The sequence below is a fragment of the Parasteatoda tepidariorum genome, chromosome 2 (genome assembly GCF_043381705.1).
Source record: "Parasteatoda tepidariorum isolate YZ-2023 chromosome 2, CAS_Ptep_4.0, whole genome shotgun sequence".
NCBI lineage: Eukaryota > Metazoa > Arthropoda > Arachnida > Araneae > Theridiidae > Parasteatoda > Parasteatoda tepidariorum.
In genome coordinates this window covers 23,246,897-23,265,902 of record NC_092205.1, presented here as the reverse complement: position 1 = coordinate 23,265,902, position 19,006 = coordinate 23,246,897, and the positions used below count along the sequence as shown (strand labels likewise).

The following is a 19,006-nucleotide window of genomic DNA, read 5'->3' as shown; positions in this document are numbered from 1 at the left end:
GAATGGTTTATTCGATTAACAAAACAATAATGAAGATGAACAAATTTGTGAAGGGTCCGATTAAAAGATAAATTATTTTGTGAAGGGTCCATTACTACGAAAAAACTAAGAGGGAAACTACGAAAAAAAAAGTAGCGACAAAAGTTTCTGTGCTACTTTCGACTTTCCGACCACTGGTCTTACGCATTCAAAGGAGTTGGCAAAAACGAAAATGTGAGAAATAATAACGAATTTTAATGAATTTAAAACATCTGCCAATCATATGACGTTTTTCCAATTCTATGCTTATGCAGATGTAGAGGCAATCTCTATAAATAGATTTCATACTGCACTCAATTCAAGGTTATGCTATAAAATAACGATCGATTCTATTAAGGATTTTTATTTATTCAGAAAAGGGATTAAATAAGATAATCTTTTAGTTTTATGTTATGCATATTTTTGCATGACAGTGGTGCTATCATATTCGTTTTTTATTTTGTCATCAATGACCGTGATGTTGTCGTAATCCTTCTAACGAGTAGACGAACTTGGTTTCATGGCCCATGTAACTAATACAGACCCAAAATTGTCTGTTTCAGGTACATCATATGTGAATATTGAATCTTATTATGTTCATAACAGAAAACATTTGGTTTCAATTAAATGCTGTTGGAAAGATTGAAACTTTTCCGTTTTGCGATTGAGGTCTCTTATGTAAATTCAACTGTTTTTTTTATTTTTATTTTATTTATTATTTATTTATTTATTTTTTAATTTATTTATTTTTAAATGTCAGCTATTTTTATAAAAAATTTAAAGAATAATACGTAAATAAATAAAGTAGCTGAATTTAATTGAGCTGGCAAAATAGAAAATAACCGAAAAACTTTATAAATTCGGAATTTTGCTTGTTGGCACAAATGTTAAAAATTCAATAAAATTTTAGTAGTAGAATTTTTATGGATTTTGACTAAGTTCCTAAAAGCGACATATATAATTTTCCTGCTTTTTTTAAAAATTTTTTTAATAAGTTTTCGATTAAAACTTAGCGACTTTTAGTAGTGGCCCTCACGAAACTAAGTAAAGAAAAAAAAATCTTAGAAGGAGCATAACTCAAGGGGAATAACTCGTAGAAATCCCCAAAAACCTGTTCTTTTTTTCTGTTTAATTTTTGTAAATTTAAAACCTCTTTGGTGCCTTGTCTGTTATAGATGACGCAAACGGGTACCGATATGGAAACCCCTTGACACAAATGAAGTCGAAAAAATATGCATATTTGGGTCGCAAAGTGATATTTAAACTTAAAGGTCGTTATTTGAATCACCTCTAAGATTCATCCAATGATTAATTTGATTTCGATATTTTCATCTCACCTTCATTACTAGTGATTCGATAATTTTCGATTGAGTTTTTTTTCGCATAAATATTAAATCGTGCCTCTTAATGTGTATATTTTTTTAATTCGTCTTTGACAATGAGTCTCTAAATATATGTTAAGTACGGTGCTTGTTTTGAAAAGTTTTTTTTTTCTGCTTATCTCTTCGAGTTAAAAAATAATTATCTTTATTTCAAGGTAGAAGTTATATAAATTTTAGCTGATTATTATCTATTTATTTTCTGGTTTCTTTTAATGATATCAAATAGAGTAAATGTGAAGTCTTTTATTTTTTTACTTTGACAATCAGAGTGAAAAATATCAAAAAAAATTTTTTTTTATTCCAATGAAATGTGTCGAATTAAAACTGCTAAATTCAAAAAAAGGTAGGGGAGAGAGACAGAGTAAAACGAAAACAAATTGTTATTTTAGCATCTTTTTTTTAAAAAAAAAATCTATTTTGAATGAAAGTAAATCTTCATTCACATTCGATTCCTGTTTAATTTCTGAAACTGAAAAAAGAGTAAGTCGTAAAATTGTAAAAAGAAGATTATAGTTTAATAAAAAACGACTTTAGGAATCTGTTTTTATAAAGCATTGAGATACCTTCCTACGTTCACGATGATTTTTTTTAAAAAAATTGTTCTTTTTTGTTCAAATTCTTGTCTCTTCAACTTATGCTATCCTGATTTTGCCCTTCAATTTGTACAAGACAGGAAAAATTATTAAAAATAAAATAAAAAAATCACGCATTATAACCTTTCTAGAAATGTAATTTTATTTATTTTTTAATTATTTTTACTTACATAAAATAATGATTCAATTCTAATTTTTAATAATAAGAGATAATAAGTTAATCAAAAGAGAAATAAACTTTATAATAAGAAGTTGCTTGGATAAAGCATCACTGAGATTTCCTATAGTCTTAAGCGTTAATTTTTTTTTTCTTTTAAGTTTAGTTAGATGAATTTTGTTTTTGGCTCCTCTAATCATGTTATTGTGATTTTATCCGTCAATTTTTAGATTACAAAATGATTAAAAATAAATTAAGAAATCAAGCATCATTAAATGTTTCTCTAAATTTTATTTATTTTTTAATTATTTTTACTTACATGAAATAAAGAGGAAACAGCAATTTGAAATGTAAAAGATAATTTTTAAAAACATTTGTTGTAATTTTTCTATTTATTAAATTTTTTTTTAATTAAAGACATAAAACTTTTAACATCTGAATATATTTTAAATCCCTAAAAATGAATCAAATGGATTCAGAGCCTTTCCATTTTCTAAATGAATTGGTTGAAAAGCTTCTGAGTAATAATTAAAAATAACTGAAATAAAATAGGCTTTTTAAGCTTTCCAATATAAAAATATGACAGAAAAACCTTGAAAGTTGTAGTAGCGCCATCTAGGGATCATATACTCTACCATCCAATGAAAACGTTTTTGCAATTTCAAAAAATAAACATAATTTTAGATTTGTCTGTAGGATTGAGAGAGACAGCTTTCTCATCAATATAATTTTCTGATTGAACCTCTGCAAAAACGGAAATCAAAAGCGGAAATTCGGATGATAAATCAAATCTATTCAAGCCATGCTCCCTCATTATCAACAAAAATAAGCAGATTGACATTTCAAATTCAATGTAGACAATAAGCATTGCTCATATTCCCAAAATTTAAAATGTTCAAGTAAATTAATTTTATTTTTTTAAATTCATATCTTTTAACAGTTCTCCCCACTGTCCATTGTTTTAAATCTTTTTTTTTATCATTTACTTTAATAATTGCAAAGAAATAATTGATTTTGCAATTCAAATTTTCAAAGCAATTTAATCTAAGATGGTTAAACATTTTTACTAATTTAAATTTTTTTGTTTTAATTCTTGTGTTAATAAATTAGAAAAATTACATCAGAAGAAGGTACTTGGTATGCAATAAATTACAGCATTTATAAAATGGCATTTAAAAAAATAATTCCAGGATTTTTAGAATGAAAATTAAGTACAAAGCGAAATTTAAAGAAAATTTTTTTTGTGTATTTATACATCTGTAAAAATTAATAATTGAATGTGCTTTGTCTCCCAAAAAACATGTTGGTACTAAATCCTAATGTTAAAACTCCTCAAAATCACATTTTATTAAGATTAATATTGAAACTTTTTGTATCTTTAAATATTTAATATGATAAAAAGAAATTATAATATAGCATATAAAAAAGCTGTTTAAAGGATTAACTCAGATTGTCACTATATCGCAATTTTTTTTTTTTTAATTGATTTGTTAGTTATACTATACAAAAAGATATGCCAACCTACGTGTTATTGGTGCGATTATTACTTTTAGTTATTCTACGTCAAAATTCATATTTGTCTTTTTTAAATTTATTTATTAATTTGCGTTTTGCTGTTTAGTTTGCGTTAGCGAAAACTATTAGCTGGGGTACTATATGGATTTTTTTTACAGCCACTTATCTCTGTAAATAAGAAATTCATATATTTTTGTTTAATTTCCATATTACTTTTGAATTAATTAAATAAACTATAGTTTATTTTAACGTATTTTTGGATTTTTAGAAAAACTAATCGCCGTAAAATTATAATTTTTGCTGCCACATGCAAATTTCAAATTTGTTTCAGAGTGTTTGGATTTTAAACTTATAGTGTTTTTTATATAAATATATTATACCACAGATTAACAAGAATGCGTATATTTTTAACCTGTTTTGGACATAACGAATATTGAATATTCTCTTTTTATTTTATTTAGTTAATTAATTTATTTATTTTATTCAAAATATGGGTTATTTTCATGAGAGACTCAACTCTCAAAATATTCTATTTCAAAATATCTACGAAATTTGCCGATTACCAAAGTAGAAATATTTAATTATTCGGATCTATTTATTTATGCAGCTTCTGGGATAGTAAAAAATTATATTTTCATCTCAACTGAGAATTTGCTTTTTTCTTTCTTTCTTTTTTTTTTTTTACATTTGTTTATAAAAAGGAGCATTATTTATTGACTAGAATAATTATGTACAAAATCGTTAAATCGTAATATATTCGACGAAAAAATTATAACGTTGTGAAAATGTTAGCAACAATATAATTCAATTTCTATATTGAAGCAAATGAATTATTTCACCCTCATCAATTTATTGTTCACAGAATGCTGCTTTTTTACATTACTATTTTAAATTCGCCAATTTTTTTTAAATAGAGAGACAATGAAGCCAACTATCGAAAAATAGTCTCTTCAGAAGCAGAAGTAGAAAATATAAATTCAAAACCCCACTATCCCTTCCGTCAATCCGAACACGTGCCGCTTTCGAATAGCAAACACGTGGCTCACGAGCCAAAAATTGTCGACATTAATCGTTTGAGTACTGTATAGATTATTTATAAATGCTTGAAGCAAGCTGTATTCACCCAAGATTTCTTTATTATGTTTTGTATTGCTTTTGGTCCCGCAGTGACTGATGGTTAAGACACGATTCCCAGCTGATCACCGTTCCCAGGGACCGAGGGTGTGCGGTATGGGTCCTCGTTAAACTGTTCTATCGTAAAGTGCTCGACTTCGCGTGCAGGTCGTCGGGCTACCGAAGCGGGGGTGCCATCCCCTCTGCAGAGGATCAAAATTGTGTTGGCATGTCTTCGGATCATCCTCAAGGATGTTTCCCAGACCGTCGCCAATAGCCCGTTGTGCAGCTCTGGTGCGACGTAAATGAACAACAACAGCAATATTGTTTTTGTTTTTCCTAAACCTTGGGTCAGTTCCCTGACTGGTTTTCTGAAGTTCATACATACTAACGATACCGTTCGAAAACAGATAAAAAAGTGAAATTATTCCATACTTCTCTTTTCTGTTATTAACAAGCAATTTTACAATGAATTAAAATGTTTTGAAGAATAACTTTTCTTTTTAATACTAAATCAGTTTTAACACTAAATATTGTTTCAACACTGAATGGGCAGTATTTTTTACTGTAACTTTTTCATCAAAGCAAAAATTCACATGAAATATACATTTAGAAACTGAGATTTTGATAGGCGCATCTTCAGCAGAACGATCAACCATTAAGAATATTTTCTTTATTTCTAAAATTGATTGAATTGTGTTTTATTATTCTTTAAGATTTTATCTCGTTTTATTGTAGTTTGTTTCTCTGATAGAATTATTTGAAATATTGATAAAAGAATTGTCATTAATTGTAGAATAATGACACGTGAAAATTATTGACTGAATAGTTGGAAAGCCAACCGTCGAACGATTTTTCAGTTTTTGTAATTTGGAACGAGCTTCAAAAGCACCATGTTGCGGAAATAACGCAATAAATGCCCAAAAACCAGTATATTATCTTTCATTTTATTTATTAAATGAAATGAATGTCTTCTATTAAAAAAATCGCTTTAGAGCACTAACGTAAGCTATGCTTACCTTCTCTGCGCTTAAAACATATTAACAGTCCTTAATCAATTATTTACTGGAATTTAATCATTGCTATTAAATTACTATTTTCGGAAAAAATTTTATATTGCAAAAAAAAAAAATGTTACCATTAGAGGTGTTAGTTTAATTTAAATAAGCACGAAGTCGACCACCCCAGGAATCTTTACTCCATTTATTTGTTTATTTTTATGCAAGATTAAATTTTTAGCATTCTGACCTGCCGCTTCTAATTACATCTACACGGTTATAAATTGTAAGATTCCGGGACATTAATATTCATTTTATTGAAATTTCAATTCTTAATATTATACTTCTTAATATTGAAGAATAAATTTTATTAAATGTGTTATTTTTAATTGACCAGTGTAAAAAAAAAATTTTACTTAACGGGCTCGGCCGGGATTTGAACCCGGGACCTCTCGCACCCTAAGCGAGAATCATACCCCTAGACCACCGAGCCACACAAACTGGAAATTATTTTTTATATAAGTCACGTGAAGTACTTGTATCTTTAGTTAAAAATTTACTTCTATGGGCTCGGCCGGGATTTGAACCCGGGACCTCTCGCACCCTAAGCGAGAATCATACCCCTAGACCACCGAGCCACATTAGCTTATCTTGCATTTAATTTAGAAATTGTTTAAAGTTTTTTATATACTTACAATTTTTAATTCTGGTAATGATATATCCCTAAACAAATTTTGATAATAGCGTTCTAAGCTTTTCTTTTCTTTCTAAAATGTATATATATATAAAGAGTAGTTAAAATACTATACTATTTTTTGCACGCAAAGAGTACCCGGTTTTCACAAGACAGAATTAGGAGAGATATTAATTTGAATCATTCTTTTAATATTATAATTAATTCTCTTAGGCCATCATCTTAAATCATTCCTAAAGCAATTTGTATTCAAATTACATGTATATTTTAAATGCATAACAGCTTTTAAGTGTATAACTGCATGTAATTATGTACCTGCAGTCCCCACATTTCTAAGGTTGCATGCAAATAGTTTTAATATTTTGCAAATAGCTTTAAGCATGCAAATAGTTTTAAGAGTTTTCTTAAATAATTATTTATGGCAAAATTTGACGTAAAATTAAAAAAAGAAATGCCTTTCGTCACTAAATTTAGCTATCTTTTTTATATATAGCGATTAGTAAGTAGCACCTGACTATGATTTATTAATGAGCAAAACAAATCCAATAATTTCAAATTAATTTAATCATATTTGATGTAAGTACTAGCATTTTTATTTTATTACATCTCTATGAAATTGAAAATTAATAAAAAGGAACTAGGGCTCGGCCGGGATTTGAACCCGGGACCTCTCGCACCCAAAGCGAGAATCATACCCCTAGACCACCGAGCCAACACTCATGTAGGAATGTAAAACATTCACAAACAAACTTTACTTTAATTAAATCCTGCCATATAAAGATCGAGAACTAAATAATACTCATTTACTTAGATTGGTTCAAAAAGAAATGTTATCACAAGACTCAACGTTACTTATTATTTACATAGTGTTTAAAAACTTCGTCCAATTCTGAATTTATAACAACAAAAATAAAATTACTCTTTCCATTTCCTAAATTTCTCAAAATCTTGAATATTCTAAGACAGTGTAATTATAATAGGATCACGCTTTCTTATTTCAAATTCCTTCTCGATTTGGAGTATTATTGAATAGTAATAATTGGAAAATGTTTGTGGTATTTTGTGTGAATGCATTCTGTTTTTTCGAAAAACAAACGTACTTCCAAAATTCAATCGCTTGAATTGTATTAGAAACCAAAAACCTTTACCATTTATTAATCATACACCTGACTGATGGTTTTCAAGCTGTAATTTTGTACACAAATCAAATTATAGCATATAATTGTAAATAAATTTACTAGCTGTTGTTTATTCGTTTTATATTATATAGTTCTCACTAGATGGCGTAACTTGTTAAACTGAGATTACTATTGCTTTGAGATTCCTTAATTGTTTATTTACTTATTATTTTAACGTGTTTGTCATAATGTATATATCGCTCCACTTTTATTATATTTTATGCTTGAGGGGCTAATTGTGGCACCGTAACGTGTCTATTACTTAAATTTAATGATTTTTGGTGCTGAAACATTATTAGATGAATTTTTCATTTTACTGGATTTTGTGAAAAGGTGGAGAAAAGCTCAAGTAATTAATATTTGAATATTCTATCTTATACTCTTATGTTAGTACATGTCCTAATACTTATTCTATCTTTTATTGAATTATCAAATTTCATATATTTCATGTATCGAATTAAAAACTGTATTCATACATTTGTATTTCACCTTATTTAATACTAAGCTTGCATGGCGGACAGGACCTAATTTATCTTTTTCATTATTTACATTGTGGCGCCATCTACACTATAAAATTCTAATACGTTTTTGTCTGATTTCTCTATTTTGATTCGAAAGTGTCGTAAACGGATTTTATTTACCTTATATTAACCAGTTTAAAAGACCATTCTGAAGTAAACCTTTTCTGTTAGGAATCGCGTCAGTTTTTACCCTGGTCCTGATTTACAAATTAGATTACATTTTTATCATTTAGTAACCTGATTACAATTGTAATCAATATCACTTTAAATTCGAATTGCTTGTTATAATTATATTATGAATAAGTGGTATTTTTAAATTATGATTGTGATGAGTATTGTAGCACAGTGAAATGAAGAATAAGTTTCAAATTTAAGTCGATAGGTAACATTCGGTAACTTTTTCTATAGATATGGCGCCATCTATTTAAAACATCTATAAACTGAATTTGAATAACACTTTTTTAAATTACTCTAAGAGTAGTTGTGATTACAATTACCGTTTGTTTTAAATAATTTATTACATTTGTTTTCATTAATTTTTCGATCATAATTGCTTTCAAAAACCACATATATACAACAAAAAATAAAATTTATACGAATTTAATCAAATAGGAAATAAATGATGTCAAAAATTATTTTTATTATAATTATTATTAAAATTTTTATCACATAAATAATATATAAATCATTATTTAAATTCAATAGATACAAGATAGTTATAAATACATATTATGTAAAAAAAAACGCTCTAAGTTCGTATCACAAAGCAACAAAAACGATATGATTAGTAGATTACGAATATTTATGCATTAATGTAATTATTATTATCAAACTAGAATTTTAAAAAAACGTATACAAAACATTTATTCTCTCCTTTTCGTGTCATTAAATTCATACCTGTTTTGTCATGTTACGTTAAACAACTGTCACTGAATTTGTAACTGGTATACAATAAGTTAAACTGTCAGTCCGTTAAATTTTTCTTTATTTAATTTTATTTGTTTTTAGAGTGAAATTTGCTATGATCCTTTGAAAAAAGTATTATTCATAATAGAGGTTTTCAAATATCTTTCCCCAACCTTTCTGAATGTTTTTATACGATGTTTTTTTTAGAAATATTTCTTTCTATTAAATGAATTTTTCAATTGTGTTTGCAGAGAAAGAAATAATATAAAATAAAAAATTCATAGGATTTTTATGGAACAATTGAAGGATATTTACCAATTAACTTAATTTGGTGTTCATTTTTTCTGTTTTGAAATAGTTAAAATTTATGAAATTTGACTTTTAAAAGTTAATTCTTTGACTTAAATAAATGAAAGATTAACGTCTGAGCATTAAAAATAAATAAATAAAAGAGAAAAAATTTAAATATTTTAAAAAACAAAATGAAACTGTACAGATTTTAAGATAGTACTGTAAAGATTTTTAAAAAAAATTTCAGTTAATTCCTTAATTCTGGTTTAACATACATCTTAAAACATGGTTAGGATAAAATATGTGCAACCCTTGGCAAACAAAAATATAGATATTTTGGTGGCCAAGGTGCAACCTTGGCCACCAATCGGTTTGCCAAGGGTGCAACCATGCTAGGTGTCTTGGGATATATTTATTTTGAAACTAAATGTGGCCCGGTGGTCTAGGGGTATGATTCTCGCTTTGGGTGCGAGAGGTCCCGGGTTCAAATCCCGGCCGAGCCCGTGAAATTTTTTGCGTAAATTTTAGCTATATTTGATTGCAAGTTGAAAATTTTTTTTCACTTGACTTTTTTCTTCAAAACTAAATATTTGACAATTTCATAAATAGTACAGTAGTTTAAATAATATCTACAAGTTTTAAATTTAGTTTCGTTGTCTCTGCTTTTATTAATCCAGTTTTGTATTGAAGTCGTGGCTCGGTGGTCTAGGGGTATGATTCTCGCTTCGGGTGCGAGAGGTCCCGGGTTCAAATCCCGGCCGAGCCCGGTAGAAAATTTTTTTCAAATAATATTTTCCTTTTTGATATTTTGATTGTAGAAATTAATAGTAATGTATTATGAATTTGAATTACATTTTAGGTAACCTTTTAAAAAATTTCACACTTACACTTTCTCAACTTCAGCTATTCAGTTTTGTTATATAGCTTCATTATGCACGGTTGATTCGTGGCCCGGTGGTCTAGGGGTATGATTCTCGCTTTGGGTGCGAGAGGTCCCGGGTTCAAATCCCGGCCGAGCCCATGGCTTTTTTTTTGCTTTTCTTTTATTTGATAAAATTATATAATATTTATACGATCAAAATTAAAATGTATCAAATTGAAATTGCAAATATTTTTTTTTTATTTAAAATGTGGTTATTGCCGTAAACCACATTTTAATAAAATAGAATAACTGTTTTTCTTAAAAAATTAAGAATATATATTGATTTCTTTTTACAGAAATTTTCAACTTTTTTAAATCTATTTTCATTTCGGATTTAATTTGAATTTACTTATATCATAAGCATATTAAAAAATATAGAGTAATATTTTTATCAGACGTCCGTCGTTAATTATTTATTTTCTTCTCTCGAAACACAAGAAATAATTCCCTTAATATAAATGCAGTTCACTCAGTTTTCCAACCTCATATAAATTTAACAATAACCGGCTCTTTTCAAAATTTGTAACGATATTTTTATATTATTAATTTTCATTTTTAAAATGCACTTTAAAAATAAGCTATAAAAATTAATGTTAATGATTTTTTTTTAGAAAAGACCTTTTTTAGTTTTCTGAATACTATTAACAGTTCGATTTATCGCAGTATAGCAGGGTACAAACAGGAAAGAAAAAAAAGGAGGAAGTTCTGCGATGAAAATTCTATTATGAAGGGGTGCTCTTTTATAAAAATTCCCAATGGAATTTGCATTTTGAAAACTTTTTCTCTAAAACTAGAAGTTTTAAAATTTCCTTTATCTCAATTTGAAAATTTACGACCAACTCCTGGTCTTGAAAGATTATTTTTCAGATTTTAAAGCTATAAAAAAATTGTTCGATAGGTAATTATTTAAATGTTATCAGTAATAATACTTGAGTCTGATGAAAAACCTTAGTCCCGCAAGCTCTGAAGTAAGACTTTAAGAAATTTTAAAAATTTTATAAATGATCTCAAAATAACGATCAAAATAAATAATCAATTTCTTATAAAATTTCATAAGATAACATTGACTTCAGCAATAATCAATTAAATATTTACAAGAAATACTAATTTGATTTATATACCTTTTCTATTTTGAAAATAAATGTGTACATTTATTTATTTTTGTTATGAACATAATTTAGAACTAATTCCCTACAAACAGTTGCCATAATACATATATTTCTTCCTTTCTTTCTTTTTTTCTGAAGGGGAGAGAAAACGTCATAGGACTTTTCACAAAGAATAGTGTGAATAACTATAATCTCGAAATCAATTACTCTTTCGTGAAGCCGTATTTCGTTAATCCATATTAGATAAGTTGCAAAACGCTTTATAACTGAAAAATATGTATATTTAATATCGATAAAGACGAATGATTTTATCGGAATGGAATTTGAATATTAATTAATAATACATTGCTGCGCTGAGCGCCATCTGTGAGAAGTATTATTAACTACGTAAGTACTACATGAAATCGAAAAATAATTTCAGAAAATGCGAAGGAAAAAAAAGACTGTAGTCAACGTATAAACTGATCAATTTTAACACATATAAGCTTACGTTATAACTCTCGAGCATAATTTATTAATATAGCATATATTCGATGCTATTCTTGAAGCATCGTTTTCATTATGAGTGCTTATCATAATGCTTTTCATTTGCCATGTTTTAGTGTGCTATTTTAATAGTATTAGACTATTCGTGCATTTTAACGTTGGTTTTCAGGGCCGTAGTGAATGCTAGCTTTTTTTTTGGGGGGGGGAGGGGGGGCGATNTTTTTTGGGGGGGGGGGGGGGGGGCGATAGTACTCGACTCAAATCTCAATTTCATTTTTAGCACAACAATTCAAAAAACATCTGAGATTTTTCATATTTTATTTTTAATTAGTATTTTTGCTAATTTATTTCAAACATTACTATTGATAATAAAAATTAAAAAAAAATATCTGGTTTGAAACTCTTGAGTTTTCTCCTTGTAATTACTTAACTTCAGCGTAACTTTAACTTTTTATAAATTAAAAGTAAACAATGTAAAAAAAAGGTATTTTTTTGATTAAAAAATATAACTTTGTATTCTTAATAAATCAAAAATCAATGTGATTTGAAGAATTAAAGATAAATGGGGGCAGGAGAAAAAAAAATACTGATTTTAGTTGAACAGCACACCCTATCAACGCTATCTACTGTACTACCAATGTTCAACTCCGCAGTCTTGTAATTTTGAACCAAATCCATAGGACAAATGAACTCCGGGAGAAATTTTGCGATCGTAGAAGGCCTTTTTGGTAGAACTAACCCTCATTTCCGTTACATGGATAGGAAACCCACGAAAACCTCCCACGGTTAGCCTGGTGGCAAAGGGACTCTAACCCATGATCTATCCACCACTGAGGATATTTTACGTCCGTGCTGTGGCCGGTGCGAGCCGTGTGCGGAATTCGTATCGATCAGCCACTGCTCGGATTCGAACCCAGTTGACCTCTTTGGGGTAGGAGCGAGCACTCTATCTCCTGAGCTACCACGGTTCATAAAAATCAATCGGAAAAAAACACAAAATTAAATGTATCCAGGAGTTCTGCTTACGCCCATCAATCCAATCAAATGCGGAAGCAAAAAAAAAAACTTATGTCGCATTACCATTCATAGTAAAAAAAATAAAAAAAATTGTTATCATAGGCCTAGCAGCAAACAAATAATTAAGGTAAAATATTTTTTTAATTTATTTATTATTTTTTTTTCTAGACGGCCAGTTAGCTATTTGAAGAAAAGAAAAAAATGATTAAGAATAAGTTCGTTCCAAAAAATAAAATAAATATCGATTTACCTATTAATAGGACGACTTAGTTTTTTAATGCAGCTTTGGCAGAAAATTGCGAAAATAAAGTCGTCCGTTGGCACAATATTTTTTCAGTCGGCCTCATATAACTTTGGGGGGGGGGGACTACCCCCTCTGTCCCCCACTCGCTATTCCCCTGATGATATTTGTCTTTCACTATTTTTTGCTCTTCGTACAAAATTACTTCGTATATTATCACAAAGTTTATTGTTCGTAATTCATCAACTGTTACACTGTGATACACCGTATAATTGTGTAGCACAGTGGTTACTAACTGGTGACCCGCGGGCCGCATCTGGCCCGCGAACTAAAATATATTAGTTGACAATTTTTTGCGGAATATTTTTGTAAAAATTCAATATGGGTTTAAAATACTTTTCTTTCGTTAAAAAAAAAAAAAATTCTTCGTTTCTGTGAAATTTAAAATACCAATGATTCAAAAAAAAAAAATTATTTCTCAGGTTTTGTATCCAAGAAAATATTTATTATTATTTGTAATTCAATACTTCTGTTTTGAACAACTTGATAAAAACCTGACAGTAATATTTAATGTTCCTTAAAACATAAAACAGTCCTATATAAAATTTTGACTAAGTTGCGGCCCGCCATTTGACTGGTGTTTTTAATTGTGGCCCCGGCCTCTCATGTAAGTTGGAAACCCCCTGGTGTAGCATGTTGTTGTTTTCAAAACAGAAAGAAAAAATCACATCAGGATAGTGTTCTTAACCATTTCTTTGTGGGAACTATTTCGTTTCAAAAATGTTTTACGCAACCCAGCATAAAGGTATTATACATAAAGCATGGGTTGGAAAAACGGACTTCACAAAACTATTATTCGCTAAAAGACACTTCATAAAGTAATTTATTGCAAAAGCAGGCCCTTCATAAAATTTAAAAAAAACGATCAACGGTGACAATTACGTAAATTAAAACTCCCAGACATGTGGAAAAATTATGAGTTGATAATTATCAAAATACATAATAAATGAAAAAAATTAACCCCCATTAAAATTAAAATTAAATTATAAATTGATTTTTCTCAAAACTGATCTTTCCCTAAAAGTATTGTATATGCAACTGGTTCTTGCGATTTTTTTTTTGTTTTTGTTTTTTTGACAAAAGCCGATTCATATTTTAACAAATACAAAAAATTATAAATAAACTTATCACAAATTCACAAAATCAAACCTTTTACAAAAAGTCTAAAATAACAATTGTTTATGATTTTTCATAAAATCAGGACGCTAAGTTTCAAAAATTTTCCACGAGTAGAATTTTCACTTTTTCGCAAAATCGGACTTATAAAAAGTCTGAAATGAATTGAAATCTTGGATACGTGCTCATCTATCTTAAAATGACTAACCCTTTTTTTCTCATGACCCCTCCCCCCTAAAAAGAAAAGAAAAAAGCACTTTTATCTGGGATTTTATCCCAGATTTCAATTAGTTTAGCCCTGAGAAGTTCCCTTAAAACAAAATAGTAAAACTATTATTTAAATCGTTTTATACTGACCTGCATCTGTTCGGATACCGTCATTGATTTACGATTAGTATGTTCTGAAAAGGAAGAAAACGGAATTAAAATATTTTTCCTTCTATCTAACTACTTTTTTTTTATCTTTCTATCTATTTTCTATTTTTTTTATTTTACGAAGGAGTATGAATAAAATTAATTTCTTACCTGAACCACTCTCCTCTGTTTGTGAGCCGTCGTCAATTAATATCAGTAAACCAGACTGTCTACCATCTCCTGCAAAAGAAGGAAGGAAAAAAATCGATGCCGTATTATAACACTTATAATATAGGGAGGGACACAATCCAATTGTTATTACTTTCTCCACCCCAAAAATATTGTTTATTTACTCAATCTAGGTTGAAAGTTGGAAAAATCTTTTAACTTTTTAAAGATATTTCATTTTTTGCCAATTTCAATTTCTAATTCGTGTGATGCACTGCAACATACACATAAAATAACAAATTAATAAAAAATTATTCCAACTTTCTAATTTAAGTAATTTAAGGTAACATATACATCAAAGAATAAATTAATAGAAAATCATTCTTTCCTGATTACATTATATCTAATAAGAAATAATGAAAAGGCATCGAATCTTCCGTCATTTATTAGCTGAAATAAAAGCAATTTAAAATCGAAAAAAAAATGTTTCTTAATTAATAGTATCATTACGAATTTTGAAAATAGATATAAGTGATTATTTTATTAGATTAGATGAGAATTGGGTACTTGCACTTTAAAAAGAAGATCTCTGATACCCACACATGTGACCTATAGCGTCAGCTAATAGTTATAGGCAAAATGGCGTGGTAAAGTTGAGTTAAGTTTCACCACATAACTTAGAATGTTAATTAACGTGAAATTAATTAAATACAGCTCCGTATTGCACCTCGCATTTGTTGAAATATAATTATTTATTGTCTATGTCTATTACTTAGCTTGGATTTATTATTTGTTTTTATATTTTATTATAACCGTGATATATTTTTGTTTTGTGTACCTGGCAACTTCGATGCATAATTAGTTTGTTTATGTTTCGCGTGGCTTCCTGCCTGTCTTTGTGATAAATAAGAAATATATGGTGAAAGAACTGATATCATTGTGAAAGAATACAGATTATGTCACTTAAGAAAATTATACATGGTGTGGTTGGCTTACTCGAAATAGAATGGAAAGAACAGTTTCTAACGTAAACAAATGCCATGTTTCAACAACCAATCAGGATCGCGATATCCACATTACGTCACTTGCAAGTATCCCATTCTAATTAATTAGATGAATTGTTTTAATAAACCATTTAATAAAAAGTGAAATTTCCTTTGAATTGCAACATTCTTTTAATTCAAAACTCATTTTTATGTTTTATTTACCAGGCATTGCATTGAACAAAAGTTATATATTTTGTGTACGTTCTGTTAGTTCTTCGTACTTTTAACTGCGTCCTGGTGATCGCCAAAAAAATTTCTCTATTTTAAGTAACATTTTAGTTCGGAATTTCGTAAAGAACAAGCTCCTGTTGCATTTAAACAGCAGAATCGCGAATAGGAATCTCAAACGATTTTTCTTCCGATGACATAATGGTGGAAAGGTTGAAGGAAGAAAAAAAAGAAGTTTCTCTTCCGCACTCACGTGGTATTTATTTCTGGATAGTGTGAGTGGTTTACTTTTAAGAGCAGGAGACCATTTAGTATTTTCGATCAGCTGAAGTGACGTTCTCGTTCTGCCACGCGAGGAAGTCTCATTTTATTTACTTCTCTATGGCACTATCTTTCGTCGCATAGTACAGAAAAAGCAATAAGAATTTAACATTAGATAAACATTTGTGCTTGGTTAATTCAAATATATTATTTCAATAAAACTGCGGAAAAAAATATTTTTCTAGTCTTTATATACAATGATAAACAGTGTGTTTCATTTCATATTATTCATTATTTTTTATTCATCATTATGACATATAATTATTTATTATTCATTATTATGATTGGCGAGGTACCGCACGCAATTAATTGATCATTTATTTTAAAATGTACAACATAGGTAAAGCTTACAAAATGATAATCCGAAGAGAAACAATAATTATTATACACATGAAATTGTATACTAATTGCAATCAATGCGTATTAAACATTACAAGGCGTTTTGTGGGATAATAAATCTGCCGTGCTCACCCTTTGTCGCAGACGAGACGCCGATGTCCCATTTGTTATTCTTTTCTGATTCCCTAATTACAGTTAAAAATATATTTTTTAATTATAAAAAATAGTCTAATAGTTGCTAAAAAATCTTTTAGATTACCGGAGTTATATTTGTACTAAAATATAAAATCCCCCCACGAAAAAACGAAAGAAGTTTTTAAAAAAAATTTTTTTTCATTCATATTTAAAAATTTATTAATAATTGATTTTGCTAATTAAAACAAATTTCAATGATGTACAACTGTTCCTCTTAGATTTGAAAAAATTTAAATTTGAAAAACTTGCAGTTATTTGCAATGCTAATTTGAAAAATTATTTTTTGAAAGTGGGACGTGTCTGGAAGATTTTACCTTAATCTCAGAAATGGACACCTATGTCTTATGCTGTATTTCATAATCGTAAAATGTTAAATATAATATTTTTCACTTATTTTGATCTAAATTAATACAGAATAATGAACAAAAACATGAAAAATATGTTTGAAAAAAATTCTGCGTAAAGGGGTTAAAACAGTTCTTAGCCGTTAGGTGTATTTCTGTGGGTTTCAGAGCAGCCCACATGGTATTTTGTCCCATCCCTGAACTTAATAATAAAATAGTAAACATTTTTATTCCATTGTACCACATATTTAAAGTTTCTAAGTCTTAAAGTTTTTGCGCAACAAAACAAAATGTAACGTAAAGTTGAGTAACATAAATTTTACTGTTGAGAGGCACATTTTAAAAAATGAGTCTATGGTCACCTAAAAAATGAGTCTATGCTTGGGTCATTTCCCGATTTCGAGTTTTTGCAGCTTGCTTCACTTCATCTTCCTGAAGTTCAATCAGTTTTACTCTTAAAATAAGTGTCGATATGTTCGATCCTTCTCTTTTTGTCATTAACAAACGATTTTATGTTGAATTAAAATGCTTTGAAAACATTTTGAAATAAAACAATTTAGAATGCTGCACCGAGAGTTTTTTTTTTATTATAACTTTTTCATCAAAATAAAAATATATAATTATATGAAATATGCATTTAGAAATTGAGAATATGATTGGTGCATTTTAAACAGAACGATCAAACCAGATTCAGTAAGAATATTCCCTAAGTTTCTAAAAAATTTATTATTCTTTAAGATTTTAACTTTTTTAATCGTAGGCTGTATTTTTAATAGAATTATTTACAATATTATTAATAGAGTTATTAATAAATAAAAAATAATGACGTCACGCTACAACTATGAACTGGCTCGTCCGAAAAGTCGACTTGTTTGCTTTTCAAAGGTTGAAAGAATTCAGAGTAAGCTCCAAAAGTTTCGTGTCGTGTACCAGACTCATTGTCTAATTTTTAGTAAGATTAAAACCAAATTATTTTAACCACAAATTACTAGTAGCAATTTTAATAAACCATTATTTGTTTAGATGTAAAACCGGAATCTTTCAAGCATTGCATATGTTACTTTATTTTTGATGTCAAGACTTTCGAAAATTACATGTCTTTTTATTTTATTCCTAGACTAATAAATCAAGAAAAAGAAGTAATAAAAGCTTCACGTACGGGTTAAGCGTAAGTATTTATTTATTTTTGTTAAATACCTTATATAGTGAATTAAATACATATTTATATTAACATACATTTGATTAAAGTTGTTAAAGGTCTAGAGAAATAATAATCAAGATTGATCTCTTAATTAGAGATGTAAGGGGTCCTGAAATTTTGCAAGGGCCAGGTGCCCGGTAACCGGGGAAAATTGAATTTTTTTATGCAGCTGGTTCCGATTATCCGATCGGGTATTTTATTTTTATTTTATAACCCAGGGCTAAAGAGAATAGAAGGGCTGGTTCACTCCTTTGAAGAAACTCTCGCCGCGCCAATCCTCCGATTATCTCTAGTGACGTCACTTTGGCACAAAGCTCGCACTTTTACTTCAAGAACAGAGCGTTCGGCCTTACTAGCTCTAACTAATATTGGAGCATTTCTTTTTGTGACATATTCTAAGACATTTGTTATTTTCTATAATGACTTTCTTCAGTTTTTGCCGTGAATTTACAAAATTTTAAAACTATTAACGAAATGCCAGTTTGCGCGATTGCAACTTGCAAAAATTCTGATAGAAAAACAAAAGGAAAAAATATAATTTTCCGCGTGTTCC

At 28.6% G+C, this 19,006-nt stretch overlaps 2 protein-coding genes and 6 non-coding genes across 9 annotated transcripts in view; 4 read left to right on the top strand and 4 right to left on the bottom strand.

Annotated features, from left to right (window-relative positions):
* LOC107442351 (obscurin) overlaps positions 1–19,006 on the bottom strand; it is a gene marked incomplete in the record, with an annotated part of 263,706 nt that overhangs the window by 230,379 nt on the left and 14,321 nt on the right. Inside the window, 2 exon segments of the mRNA XM_071177300.1 lie at positions 14,675–14,718; positions 14,843–14,911. Of these exon segments, the coding sequence (XP_071033401.1) occupies positions 14,675–14,718; positions 14,843–14,911 (113 nt within the window).
* On the bottom strand, positions 6,198–6,269 carry TRNAP-AGG (transfer RNA proline (anticodon AGG)). The gene has a single exon. It is a non-coding gene; the product is annotated as a tRNA-Pro (tRNA).
* Positions 6,343–6,414, bottom strand: TRNAP-AGG (transfer RNA proline (anticodon AGG)). The gene has a single exon. It is a non-coding gene; the product is annotated as a tRNA-Pro (tRNA).
* Positions 7,111–7,182, bottom strand: TRNAP-UGG (transfer RNA proline (anticodon UGG)). Its single transcript has one exon. It is a non-coding gene; the product is annotated as a tRNA-Pro (tRNA).
* The window catches only part of LOC107445053 (uncharacterized), a 43,414-nt gene continuing 32,156 nt past the window's right edge, over positions 7,749–19,006 (top strand). The window contains exons 1-2 of one of the 2 annotated variants that reach the window (XM_043048738.2): positions 7,749–7,997; positions 18,370–18,420. In XM_043048738.2, the coding sequence (XP_042904672.1) occupies positions 7,920–7,997; positions 18,370–18,420 (129 nt within the window). In that variant the 5' untranslated portion in view covers positions 7,749–7,919. Of the gene's footprint in view, positions 8,035–18,369; positions 18,421–19,006 lie in introns of both variants that reach the window. The other variant, XM_071177301.1, reaches the window with a different exon arrangement.
* Positions 9,798–9,869, top strand: TRNAP-UGG (transfer RNA proline (anticodon UGG)). The gene has a single exon. It is a non-coding gene; the product is annotated as a tRNA-Pro (tRNA).
* Positions 10,061–10,132, top strand: TRNAP-CGG (transfer RNA proline (anticodon CGG)). The gene has a single exon. It is a non-coding gene; the product is annotated as a tRNA-Pro (tRNA).
* On the top strand, positions 10,315–10,386 carry TRNAP-UGG (transfer RNA proline (anticodon UGG)). Its single transcript has one exon. It is a non-coding gene; the product is annotated as a tRNA-Pro (tRNA).